This window comes from Kryptolebias marmoratus, linkage group LG14 (genome assembly GCF_001649575.2).
Source record: "Kryptolebias marmoratus isolate JLee-2015 linkage group LG14, ASM164957v2, whole genome shotgun sequence".
In the NCBI taxonomy this organism is placed as follows: domain Eukaryota; kingdom Metazoa; phylum Chordata; class Actinopteri; order Cyprinodontiformes; family Rivulidae; genus Kryptolebias; species Kryptolebias marmoratus.
Window position 1 is genome coordinate 3783458 of NC_051443.1, and position 14478 is coordinate 3797935.

The 14478-nt window shown below is 39.0% G+C and overlaps 1 protein-coding gene across 3 annotated transcripts in view; it reads left to right on the plus strand.

The window, feature by feature from the left end:
• Positions 1–14478, plus strand: part of LOC108248168 (membrane-associated phosphatidylinositol transfer protein 2) — a 140378-nt gene that overhangs the window by 54469 nt on the left and 71431 nt on the right. For all 3 annotated transcript variants that reach the window (XM_017436750.3, XM_037979581.1, XM_037979582.1), the window contains 3 exons: positions 5154–5368; positions 8762–8883; positions 11161–11394. In XM_017436750.3, coding sequence (XP_017292239.1) covers positions 5154–5368; positions 8762–8883; positions 11161–11394 — 571 coding nt within the window. The remainder of the gene's footprint in view (positions 1–5153; positions 5369–8761; positions 8884–11160; positions 11395–14478) is intronic.

A 14478-nucleotide genomic window follows, 5' to 3' on the forward strand; every position in this document is an offset into this window, starting at 1 on the left:
ACATTTAAGATGATTTCCTGAAACTTCCATTAAAATCTGTTTAGTGGTTCATAAGATAATTTCCTAACAGACAGAGTTGATTCCAAATAGGTAATGGTAAAATCATAAACAAAGACCTTGCACAATTTGCTATTGTTTAAAATATGTATTGCTGATCAGTCTCAGCTTCTACGTCACCAAATTTTAAATATCTGTAAAATTGACTGAGTGATAGCTTTTTTGGTGTTTTATTTTGTTTTGTTTTTCTTAGATGCTGGCCATCTTGAATCAAATTGATTCCCCAAAATTTTTTTACCTTTTTTTTTTGTCCTGTTATGGCATATCGGACATACCATATAGAGAAGATGGCTGCCTACAAGTGCCAGCCAATTAGGATATCTCAAAATGAGAATCCTAAGTGCATGATTTACCTTAATGAATCAAGACTGAATCTGGCATCAGAGTAGGCAGGCCACATTTTTGTAATAGCAACCTGTTTGTATGATGTTCAACAACTTTTTTGTGAATCGGTGCTTGAAGGTGTGTGTGTGTGTGTGTGTGTGTGTGTGTGTGTGGGCAGGACCGTAGCCAGACTTTAAAAAATACTGAGGTTAACCACTCATTATCCCCCTGCACATCAGTTACAATGAAAACCAAAACCTAATTAAAATAGAAGCATTTATTTAAAACAAGTGACTTGAATGTGTATATGACATATATTTTTGTGTGTTTGTAAATCCATGGGGATCAGCATCATCTTAAGGAACAGAGGACTCAGGGCACAACCATGATGACCCACTGAAATGACATGAATTAGTTTATATGAATGTTGATTCTAAACACAAGATTTTAGCATAGATTTCACCTTTTTATCAAATACCAGTGAGGTGTTGTAGTTTTAGGGCTGGACCAGTTCTAGTGTGGTCCGGATGTAAAAAAAAAGTGCTAAAATCCCCCTTTATTGAGGTTTCACAAGTTAGATTAAGGTTTCACAAATCACTCACTTGGTTTTAAATGTTCTGCAATCGGTGCAGAATAATCTGGTTCAGGTTTGAAGTGTCTAGGTGTTGTAGTTTTTTAACTAGAGTAGATTAAAGATGCTGAAGGTAGTGAAAAATTAGGTGGAATCGCCCTTTAGCCATTTTACGAAGCTGCAATCGGAAACCAACTTCAGCTTCGTGGAATTGAAGGAGAATATTTTCAGTAAGTTACCTCAGTTGTGTTTCACCGTAAGTGGCGCTCTTCTTCTACTGGTCTTTATTTTAGCAGTACGGTAGCAAAGCTGCACTCTTCTTCGTAGACATTGAGTTTGGCTGCAGCTGCACACAGTTGCAGCGCCTCCTACAGTAAACTGGTGGAGCTACGCAGAGAACCACGCCGTTCAAAAGCCTTGTTTTTATTAATTTTTTATAATATACACAGCAGAAAAATACTGAGGTCCGGATGTATGTGTGTATGTGTGTGTGTGTATATATATATATATATATATATATATATATATATATATATACACTCCTCCTAATAGAAAGAAAATAAAGATAAAATATTAATAAGAAAAAAAGCACTGTGTTCATGTTATGTGGGTGTATATGTGCTAGCATGCTACCTGGAGATGCACAGCGAACAGTAGAAGACCCGTCATCTACAGCACCCAAGAGCAGAGAGGAAAGGTGGATCCAGCCCCAGTCCCAGGCAAATAGACACTGGGCACTACCCCAAGGCAGCTGTGCATCCGCACAGAGGTAGGTCGCCAGCGAAGCACAGGGCCACAAAGAGGTATGGAGAGAGACACAGGGCACCAGCCCCCCCAACCCAGCCACGCCATCACTTCCTGCCACGCAGGCTAAGCCCCGGACCCGCCCCCCAACGTCCTGGTGCCCACACCAACCCCCAGCAGAGAGACCGCCCAGCACCAAGCAGGAGAGGCCCCCCCAGAGCCCCCAACACACGGGGCAGGCACCAGTCCACCACAGCAGCAGAACCGAGAAGGACCAAGGTGAAAGGGCAGTAGGACCCTCCCCAACCCCAGAACCCAGACAGGAACCCTAGCACCAAACAGCCCCCCTAGGCGCCCTCAGCCTTCAAACCCTCTCTGTCAACCTGCAAGTAACCCAATCCTCCTGGGTAACCCAAACCCAAACACCCTTTTTCAGTAAAAAGGGTATCAAACTGTTAGATTTCCATCTATAAAATGAACAAACATTAAAATAATATGCAATTTTTGTGGCTTGTTTAGGTGAATGCTCCTTGGTGAATGTGAACAAACAAAGCTTCACAGCTGTTTTATAGCAACAGATCATGTTTAAAATTCTTGCTATCTTCGCTATTTTCTCTCGCTTCATCCTTTTTCTGATGACATTACAGAACTCATGGTTAATGTTTTTGTAATGATGTCTGAACTGTAGTTTTTGGCAAATTTATGAGTGACAAAGCTAATGACTCCATAAAAAATAGTGACTCTGAGGCTAACATTGGAAGAATACTTCACAATTTCAGCAATATGAAATTGCCCTGGTTTAGGCAAAGAATTCTTCTTTTATTTTGGCTGTTCCCTTTTTATGGTTCACCACAGCAAGTCATCCTCCTCCATCTAAATCTCTTTTGTGTCCTCTGTCCTCACTCTACCTTCATGTCCTCTCTCTAACTACATCCATATAGCTCCTCTTTGTCTTTTTCCTGGCAGCTGCATCTATAGCATCCTTCTAGCAGTATACCTGCTGTCCCTGCTCTTCACATGTCCAAACCATCTCAATCTGGCCTATATAAAATTATATATATATATATATATATATATATATGTGTGTGTGTGTGTGTGCCTATAACTTTCATTGATAAACATTGCAATAGGTTACTGTCGCAGTGTTTATCAGTGAAAATGGAAGCAGAAAAAGAAGAAAGTTTTATTAATAATACATGATGTCGGTACTCAAGCTCCACATTTCACAAGGGGAATGCTCAAACTTTACAATGATGTCACACAAGTCTGCAAGGACTTTCTTATCCAGACCGCTAGAGGCGGTCGGTGCTGGTCTGACAGCAGGAAGCGGTGGTTCTTCTATTGAAGGTTTGTATTTCAGGTGGTCCTCTTCAAAATGTTAGCTGCACAGTCAGTCACCCGACTTTGGGTTGTAATTTTCACTAGGAACTAAACTAACCACATCCAACAAACTTTCTTGTCCTTTGGGAAGATAAAGAATGACAACTTTTGGTTTACACAAATAATTGTAACACACTGAACCATTTCTCTCCCACACCATCTGTATTTGGCATTTACTGCCTTGTTTGTATTCCTGTTTTGCACTCAATTCATCACACTGAGTGATCACAGAAAATGCTGAGGAGACCCTAGTAATTTTTTTGATTTTCTGTTATTAGTTTAAATTTGTGTCAGTTTTAAAATGCAGGACTGTGGAAACTAGCACATTTTATGACTTTCATTTGATTTATGTTAGCTTGAAAACACTTGTCATTTCACCTTAAATCTGCGAGTTCCTCTGTTGAAAGTTGTTTTTCTTGTTTGACGAAAATGGCTTCCTTCACCCCCCTCTCAAGCCATCTGTCTTCTCTGTCCAAAATATGAACATTTTGGTCCTCAAAAGAGTGTCCCTGAACCTTAAGGTGTAGGTGCACAGCTGAGTCATGTCCTAAAAAGCTGACTCTCCATGTTGAGCCATGCATCTGTGAAGAAGCTATTTAGTTTCTCCAATATAGAGTTCTGAACATTCTTTGCATTCGTAAACTGCAGACACCACACCTCTCAGTTTGTATTTGGATGTTTTGTCCTCTTGATGGACCAGCCTCTGTCTGAGAATCCTATTAGATTTGAAATGCACTGAGATGTCATGTATGGAGAAAATCCTTCTAAGTTTCTCAGATACTACAGCAAATTAAGGGAAGACATTGTTTTTGCATGTTTTTATTTTTCTCCTTGTTCTGTGGAGTATTTTCTAAATCTCCTCGCTGACTTGACAAAAGCCCAGTTAGGATAATCAAGTTTGGAGAGGTATTTTGATGTGTTTTCGTGCTTCTTCCTTCCCTCCTGTCCTTGTGGGGACATATTCCGCTCGATGGTGTAGAGTTCTAATGACAGAAAGTTTGTGTTCCAATAGGTAGTGAGAGTCAAACACAAAAGGTACTGATCTGTGTGGGTTGGTTTCTTGTAAGCCTCAATGTTGAATCTTCCATCTCTTTCCATGTGCACCAAACAGTTCAAAAAAGGCAGCTTGTTGTCATTAGCATTCTCTTTAGTAAACTTGACATTATTGTCAACAGAGTTGATGTGTCTGGTGAACAGTTCTACTTAGATTGGATTTTGACCCAGGTATCATTCACATATCTGAACCAGTGTTTTCTGCTTCTTCCATATTGGCCACAATTGGTGAAAGTGGAGAGCCCATGACATACCCATGCTTTTTTCTTTTAAAAACTGTCATTATTTTTTGAAATAAGTGGAGAAAAGACAGAGGTTCAGCAGAGTACAAATCTGGTCCAGGGTGAAATTGGTCCTGTTGTTGAGATCATTCTCTTGTTAAAGCCGTTTTCTTATGGTTTCTGATGTGGGTATACAAATAAAAAAAGAGGTGACATCAAATGACACAAGGGTTTCATCTGGAGACAGCTTCAAATGCTGAACTTTGTTTGCAAAATCCATGGCACTCTCTATGTCATGAGGTATGTTTCCTACAAAAGGAGCTAAAATAAAAGTTCAGTTACTTAAATCACATAAATTGATGAGAAGAGGAAAAGGCTGACATGCTTTCACTCATTGCTTGTCATCAGCAAGATAACAGGGCCCCAATGCTGTCTGCATTGGTACCCACCACAAACAACTTAAAGGGAGACCTTGTTCAGCAGGTTTTGTGTGATCAGCTGCGTATAGTGTTTGTCCTTAAGATTGTTTAGGAATAGTTGGGAGAGTGTCAGGGACAGCTTAGAGAGTTATGATGATAGATACAGACATTTTATACCTGGTTCAGCCCCTAGGGCTTGTTTAGTTTAATTAACCAATGAAAGAAAAGCATCTTATGCATTTTTTGTCAAAAGGAAGATTACTGAAAAGCCACACAAATCCTTTAAAATAATGCAAAAAACAATGCGTCGCCTTTTTTCATCTGTGAAAAAGCACTGTTTTTCATACTCTGAATACATCTGAACATAAGTCTGTCATCCTGCAGAAAAAGAGCAGAGAGGAGAGCTGTGGCGAGGGCAATGGTGTGGAGATTCTGGAAAACAAGCCTTACGAGGATGGCCCCGGAGGCTTGGGTCAGTACACTCACAAAGTCTACCACATTGGCAAACACATCCCGTCCTGGTTCTGTGCCATTCTGCCTCAAGCTGCCCTTCGAGTGGAGGAGGAATCCTGGAATGCTTATCCCTATACCCGAACCCGGTGAGGCAACCAACCATCGTAAAACAACAATGACTCATGACACATTCACAATTCATATTGTGACCTCTCTGCTGCTTGTCAAACATTTACCTATTGTAAAAATTACCAGTACTTCACATTGAGTGACAATGAGTGACTACTTCAGCATTCGTTCAGCTATTTAAGCCACTCAGGCATCAAAATATTCAGTTCACTCAGAACATTACGTCTAATGTATTTCACATATTTTCTCAAAGAAATGTATTGAGATCTCTTGAAACCCCCAAAAACTTTGTGCTCTTTGAAATATTTTCTAACGTACTAGCTTCATTTTTAGCTATTAGCTACTGGTTTTTGCTAAATTTAGCTTTTAGCTACTGTTCTGTACTGTTCTGCCATCATCTGGCAATAGGAGTGCTGGCCCAAAAAAGGCTGAGAAACACTGTCTTAAAATAATCAAAATCGAGAATTGTTAGAAATTGTAATCGAAACGATATTCAAACGATGCCAAACCCTAGCTAGGAGGCACTGATTTGACACAGCTGCTGGTGATTTCTTTGATCAGTATATCCCTGCAGTAGCAGCTGGATCGTGGAGGTGCTGACCTTTGTGAATGGTGCCAACAGCGGCGGTGTCTTGGAAAAAGAAAATGTGGAAATAAATAATTTTTTGACTACAAATGTGTGCCTGGCTTTGTGACTCTAGGCTGGGTGTGTTGAAGTAGCACAACACTTTCTCTAGGGTTGTACTTTGACATGTGTTTGTTGACCAATGGGTGTAAAGCCATATTTGTGAAAATGTCCCAATTTTTTTTTTTTTTAGTTCAACTTTATTGTTTTTTCCATAGCATAATATTAAAATAAATTTGCTTGAAAGTGACGTAATGCAAGATTAGGTTAAGTGCAATGGCAATAGAGCGGCACAGAAAAGTCACACACATAATAATAATGATAAGGGGGGGGGTCTCCAGTGAATACCTGATCTTATGATTTTGCAAGATAGGGGTCCCATTTCAGATGAAAACAATTCAGTCTGTCCAAAAGTTTAAATGAGAGGTTCTCTAATGCTGTTACAAGAAAACTGAGGACCCAAAATTTCAACCAGACACAATTAGAGAGCATTAAAAGATTTATTGAAGCCAAATGATATAGTAGCAAATGGCCAACAGTCGATTCAAGAGCCTCTGAGGAGGGAGAGACAAGTTTGTGGCTGACGGGAGTCAAGTTTCAATGAAACCATAAATAAAGCCACTAACCTTTTCAGAATCTGAGTAGTTCAGGGGAATCAGACACACAGCTCCTCCCAGTGGCGTAGAGAGTTGGATTAATGAACTCTGGGGCTGTGGCAGAAGTCGGAGGTCAAAAAAACAAACTTGGTCAGAACCATAGGGGTTGGTTTGAGTAGACAGATCTGTGGGCTAGGTGAGAAACAGGAGTCGTGGGACAGAAACAGGGTCGACATCTATACAGCAGAAGCCAGTAAGTTATCCGACAGGGGCAAGGCAAGGCAGAGAATTAGGCGACAAAAACATGGTCGTGGTCAAGGGCGGGCGGGCAGGCAGGCAGGCAGGCAGGCAGGCAGGCAATGCTAGACCTCTACTCACACAGGGTTTTCAAAAAATCTGGCACAGTCTGCCTGCCAGGGAGCTGTATTTGACCGCAAGACAACAGGTGCATGGCATGAGCAGCACACAGGTGGAATAGATGGACTTGATTACAGAGAAGGAGAGCTCAGGAGAAAAACAAAATAGGCAGACGGGCCAGAATCATAACAAATGCTGCAAGTTTACTAAGCTCCTGGTGCCACATAGCAACGAGTGGAGCAGAAGGAGATTTCCAGTGCGATAAGATAAGTTTACGCCCCACCATATGAACCATCTGAACCCACTCTGCATCGGGGGAAGGTTGGGTATCAAGAGCAGATGGGTCTCCTAACATAAAAAGAAAAATAAAAGAAAAAGGTTTATTTTGTTTAGTAATTTGTATAGCACATCGATGGATTTCCCCCTAGAAGTCCTGGATCTTGGAGCAGCTCCAGATCATGTGGATGAGTGTGCCCTCTTTGATCTTACATGTCCAACACAATGAGGACCGAGAAAGCTTCACTCTGATCCTTAGCTCTCTTGATATTTTTTATATTTTGTAAAGTCCTAGTCCATTCAATAAAAAAAGTCCTAGTCCAGTAAATGATATAGTGAGATCTCTAATGTTAAGTTTCTTTTAATAACAAGTCTTTTTTTATTTCCAGCATAACAGCAACCATGGTATTTTTCACACTTTGACAATTTCTTTGTAGATGCAATAATGTCAGACATTCATCATGGGAAGAGAGGATGAATTGTACCTTTTCTCACACGCTTGTCCTCTTTTTGTGAAGACAGCACTTCAGCAGACTGCTTCTGTTCTTCTGTTTCATCTTTCAGGAGATTGTAAAAACTTCAAATTAACTCTAGGCTGAAAACCTTGGTTTATTAGAATCAGATGTTTTTAGTTCTGACAGTAATTAATAAGTTTGTTTTCCTCTAAATGTAATTATGGGATGTCATTTAAATGTGAGCAGACTGTCAGCACAGAGAGATGTTTGATTCACAGCTCAGATTGAGACACAGTACAATTAAATTCTTTTCAGTGAATTGTCATCAGTACAAAAGTCTTGGGCACTGTACAAAAACCTTCACAAAGATTATAAAAAGTTAGTAAAAGTTATCTATCTAAGAAAGCCAGCACATTGCCTTGAATCCTCACTTCAATTCAGTCTCCCATCCTGAGCAAGCACACACATCCTCATTTGCGAGGGCTTTGTGAATTGTAAACAGGTATGCAAAATTTACATTTTTAAGTTTTGTTTAAGCAGTACATAAAAAACACTCATTTGATGGTTTTTGTTATCCTACTTTACCTAGATGATTGGCACACAGGATGTTGCTACATCTAAACAGAGGCCCATTAAAAAAATCAGCTCATTATAGTCAGTAAATGCATATCAAAATTGAAGTTTTAAAAAGCACCTTACATTTTAGAGGGTTAAAGCAGTAAATGATATATCACGAGCCAAAACTGGCAAGTCATAAATATGTAAGAAAACATTTTCAGTTATAACTACAATTGTTAAACTGGTTTTCTTTTCAGGTTTTGTTTTTTAGTTTTATTAATGGTTTAATACTTATTTCTCTAATTATTTTCTGACAAGGTAATAAAAAGAGCAAATTCTTTACTTTAAAAAGCTGAAAGTGCTTTTTAACATTCAGTAAAAATGGTTGTCAATAATTTATGTTGTGCATTTAAATTTTACAAAAATTGGATTCAGTGAATTTACATAATTATTTTAACCTTTTCTGCTTCTTTTTGTTTGCTAAATTCTAGTTATATTTTATTTCATGTTCATTCTAATACACTGTTTTTGTGTGTGTTTCAGGTATACTTGTCCATTTGTAGAGAAATTCTCTATAGATATTGAGACGTATTATAAACCTGACACAGGAAATCAGGCAGATGTCTTCAGTCTGTCCTCTGCTGAGAAGAGACAGAGGACTGTAGGTGAGTTTCTCAGATTTATTTATTTAGACATAGTCTCTCTGGATCATTAGTTTTGAATTGTGCCTTTGGGATCCTGACTGATTGGCAAGCAAATTTGCACAGCATTGTTTGTAGTTACAGCTCTGGTAGTGTAATAAAGAGGCATACAAGCTGTAAAGCCTTGAGCCTCAGTATACTAAAACTCACTGGAGAGCAGAACAAATTGTAATCTGCTCCCGACATGTTCCTGCAGGGATTTATTATATAAAAGACTCACACACACAGAGTCATACACTTTTCTTGAGGCAGCTGTTCATCTCTTCCGTTCACACTTGCAGCTCAGATCCAGGGGACCCTCTAGAAGGTTTTTCTTTGTTGTTGTTTTGTGGCACACCAAAACCAAAAGCCATCACAGAATTGTAGGAGTTTTATTATGCCGTTGTCATAATTAGGCTGTTTGAAAAATATTGCAATATGGGAGTTTGGATATTTGCATGTGATATAGGTCCACTTTGGTTTCTTATTTTACACTTGATGTAACTTAAAAAGAACAGTCACTCCTCAGCTCATTAAAGATTCTCTTCTCCTCTCTTGAATTCATAATGTTAGAAAATAGTATGCATGTAGCCCACCAACTCAAGTTACAGAAAATATAATATGCCTTATGCTATATTATAGCCTTTCTGCACAGAAGTTGAATTATTGAGAGTCTACAAAACTGAACAATCTAAACAGATGACTGATTCTGGTAAAGATTCTGGTTAGCCTTACATAAGTAGATCTGCTGTTACTGTGAGCTTTAAACTGCCATGCATTCATTGATAATCAGTCTTTAACAACATCACAGCAAAATCAAACAGACAATCCAATCCTAAGAATTAGGTGCAATCATATCTATTACACAAATAAAAAACAACTGGGATGCTGATGTCCCCCATCACTGAACTAACACTCAACAAACTATTTAATTATTTATTTATTTATTTTCTGACAGAAGACTGTACTGCCATGTAACAGAACTTTGAACAGGGTAAGATAAGACCCCAGATACACACCCCAGGGTTACTGCAGTGTCAGCAATCTGGGTATCTGGCTATGTTATGAAACAAATGTTTGATATCAAATTAAAGAAAAAGTATTGGCTGGTGACTGCAGCTCAGTTCCTCTTCAGTTTGTCTTGTTTGTTTCCTGTGATATTTCCCTCTATCTTCATCTCATTTTTTTTAAAGCTGAGTAAAACAGTTTTGCTGTTTTGCTTCATTCTAAAATGATTCCTAAGTTTTGTGTTTTAGTTTAAATGTTTGTTGTACTGATTTATTGTCTTTGTGATTTTATATTGATTTATTGTATTTTTGTAATAAAATCTAAAAAGCCAAGTTTGGTCTTTTTACTGGTATGAAGAGCATGATGAAGAATTTCCTGTAATGAAGGAATTCAGCCCTCAGCTGTTGAGATCTGATAACTGATAAGAATGAATAAATTGAGTAATGTAATGATTGAGTTCCTGTAGGGTACAATCAATATGTTATTGATCAGAGAAGGTGATCTGGTGCCCTTCCTAACCAGAGCTAAAACAGCTAGTAAAGTGATGTGCAAGTATCACCCTCTTTTTGGCATCATCATCATCAAGGATCAACAAGATGCATAAAAAAGCAGTGGTGATAGATAGTGATCTCAAGCGACCGTAACATCAGGAAGAAGGGGCACAAGAAGCTCGAGAAATACTAAGGGCTGAAAGAAGAAATAGAGAAGTTGTGGAAACTTAAGGCCTCAGTGGTGCCAATGATCATTGGAGCACTCTGTACTGTGACCCCCAAACTGGAGGAATGGCTCCAACAGATCCTAGGAACAACCTCAGAGATCTCTGCCCAGAAGAGTGCAGTCATAGGAACAGCTAAGATACTGTGCAGAACCATCAAGCCCCCAGGCCTCTGGTAGAGGACCTGAGCTTGAAGTGAAAAGTGAAACCGCCCATGTGGAACACACACACACACACACATATATATCAGGTAAACAAAAAGCATTCCTAGCTATTTAAATCAAACAATTGACATTAACAGCTCCAGTGGGCTTAGATTATATACATATTTGATCAGAACATTAAAAAATACTGCTTTGTGATAAAAACAGGTCACAGTATTGAACAAATGTAGCAGGGGTCTACATGCATATAAGACTGTCTGGCCAGGAGGGACAGCAAATTTTTAAGGGTGGCCATGGAACTCCTGGGTCCTGTTTTATGGAGCTATTGCTCAGATCTGCCTTTATTAACAATTGACTCTGCTTTTCCTCATATAGACCCCATTGACATTGTTAAGGACTACATCCCTCCACATGAATACCTGGCGGAAGAAGACCCTAAACTGTACCAGTCAGTCAAAACCAAACGAGGTCCATTGTCAGAGGACTGGATTGAGGAGATCAACCAGAATCCTGGCCAGAGTATTGTCATGTGTGCCTACAAACTCTGCAAAGTGGAGTTCAGATACTGGGGCATGCAGTCAAAAATTGAACGCTTCATACATGATGTAGGTAGGTATGCAAGGTGCTGTCAAAGTTTATCTTTTTCTGAAGTTCAAATCTTACTTATTACCACCCAAAAATCTGTGACATTCCTAAAAAAGGAACCTAAAACATGGGTAAATACCTTTAAAAAGGCTGGAATATTCTTCTAAAAATTAAAGTTAATGTTAGTAATTTCTCAAGAAAAGTAATAAGAATAAGCCATCACTCAAATGTGCAGTAAAAATATTCTTAACTACAAATATTTGTTTAACTGAAAAGGCAAATCTTGCACATAAATATGGAGCTAAAACTCAGAATTCACAAAATGTACAGAACAAGAGTCGCACTTGTATATTTGATGCAAACACAAATATATCCTGATTTACAAGCTGCTTCTGGCCTCTGGGCTGCGCTGCATTTGTGTGTGAATTTTAAGACTCCCCTGACGTGTCAATCTACAAATGTCTTTTTTTAATCAGCAAACAATGAGGTATCTTACTTGTTTCAGCCAATCATAAGAAAGCACCCCCATGTGGGACACAACTTATTTCTAACCCAATCACAGTAAGCTTGTCAAACCACATGACTGCCGTTAAAAACTAATGAAGAAGCAGAAGTAATACAAGTAAAATAGCTATAAGGGAACTGTTTCAAAATTCATCTGGGGATATAGTTTTTAGTAGCATGTTTAGATTTTTAAGAAGAACGGGTATTTTGGGAAGAATATAGTAAGCAGTATATCTGATCCACACTCCAATCTGGAAGGTGGCAATAATGCACCTGAAGTTGTTTTCTAACTTTCTAACATTAAAAAACAGAAGAAGAAGAAATACTGTTAAAAAATATTAGGACAGAAGAAAACAGTTAGTTAAAAATGTAAATAGATTAAAAGTTAAATTTGATTCAGTTGAATTATTTAAAGCTAATTCAAAAAGTAACATTTACCAGATTATTTTGTTTTTTAAAAAGTAACGCAGCTTTACAATAGAATTTAACTTCTGAGAGAAATTCTGGTTCACACCTTCAGCTTCTTGCCAACTGCCATAAAACTTCACAAGAAGAAGAAGAAGAAGAAGAAGTCGAACCGTGCTATTTGCTTGGGAATTTCAGTTAGTTGGACTTTGCCACCAGCTAACTCCTGTATGCTTCAACATACAGGCCTCAGTTAGGGCTCGAATGAAAGGTGATGCCAAGAAAAACAAAGCACCGGAGCTTTGCACATGTCACTGCTGCCACCCGCTCCGATCGGTCATCCAGCAGCTTCCCGTTCTGGGTCTGATTCACTTACAGGCCTAAAAAGAAAAAAGTCAAATTATTAATCATTAGTTAGAAGTACATTCACACACACAAAAACAATATCACGTAATACTTTAATAACTACTTTGAAACGCACAAAATCTGTCTTTCCCCTCTAAAACATAGGACAAAAATAATTTACCAACAAGTCCTTAACTGTGTTTATTCCTCTGTATTATGATATTATTAGCACATTTTACTCCTAAAATAGTGTTTTTTTGTTTTTTTAATGAGAAATATTTGCCCCTCTAAACAATTCTGTTAATAGATAAGTTATTATTTATTTAAATTATTAATTGTTTTTGTCCACACATTGTCTATATTGTCCATAAAAGTCTTTCTGTCTATCTATCACACTAGCAAAACAGTGGGTTAAGTTCGCCAAAACAAGTTGTTTGACCTTTCACGGTCTCCGTAGTTCCCTTGCAGCGCGAGCACAGCGCGGCGGTTACGAGCGTTGAACATGAACGTGTGCTTTTTGCCGCGTAAGTGGCACGAAGACGCAGGGGGAACCGTATCTGATGGGGGATCGCGGCTCGACGTAACAGCAGCAACTCAAGCACATTACCGCCCCCTATATGTCATGAGGACAAATAACACCTTTTCTGTTCAAATTGCCAACCCGCCACAGTGGCGTGTGTGTTGATCAAATTCACCCACCACTTCAAATATTTACCCGCATTTGGCCGGTGGCGGGTGCTAATTTCCACCCCTGCTACCATCACTTGTGAACAAGACTCCCAGATACTTAAACTCCTCTGCTTGTGGCAGAGACTTCTCTTTAACCTTGAGGGAGCACTCCACCTTTTTCCAGTTGAGAAATGGCTTTAGACTCAGAGGAGCTGATTCTCTTCACACTGCTTCACACTAGGCTTCAAATTTCCCTAGTGCATGGTGCATGGTCATAGACTAAAGATGCCGAGAGATCCACATCATCTGCAAAAAAGCAGAGACAAGACCCTGAGGTTCCCAAACCAGACACCCTCCTCTCCACTACTGTACCTGGAGATCCTGTCCATGAACAGCACAAACAAGGTTAATGAGCTTGACTTTGTGCCCATTATGTGGACACAGCTCCTGCTTCGGTTATGGACAGATAGGTCTTGAAACTGACCCTGGCAGCCCATTTTCCTACAGCACCCCCCACAGAATACTTTTGGGGAAACAGTCATCTGCCTTCTCAAGTTCCACAAAACATATGTAGACTGGTGAACCAAACTCTCATGATCCCCTTAGCAACTCAGTAAAAATGTGGTTTACTGCTGTAGCAGAACCCTCCTACATTAACACTAGTTGAAGTGGCCAGCATGGACAAGTGATTCCCGTCAAAGAATCAGAGACTAGAGGTTTAGAAGCCAACATGTATTTCCTTTAACAGCACATGCTCATCCATCTATTGAAGTGGAAGTTGCACATTTACAGTGATGATTTGCAGATATACAGGTGGACCTACTTGTGGTGGAGGTCTGTATGTGCATGGGGTTTTGTATGTATATGGGAATGTGTGTGTGTGTGGTCTGCTACAGAAGAAACAAAGGCAAATAAGAATACATTTGTAAATTAACAAACTCGTTAACAGGATCCATTCAATAAATGATCTAATCAAACAAAAGAAATTCATATAATAACACATAATTAACACATTATAGCAACACAGTACACACAGCAAATTCAAAAGTGTTAAATGTTTTGGTGTTAGCAGACTTTGTGCAAAAGCAGAGTTAATTTTACACTTATAGAGTCACATTCTGTTTATGTAACTCTGGGATGTATATTATTAGTAGTTAAAATCCAGTGTTAAAACAAAGTGTTTAC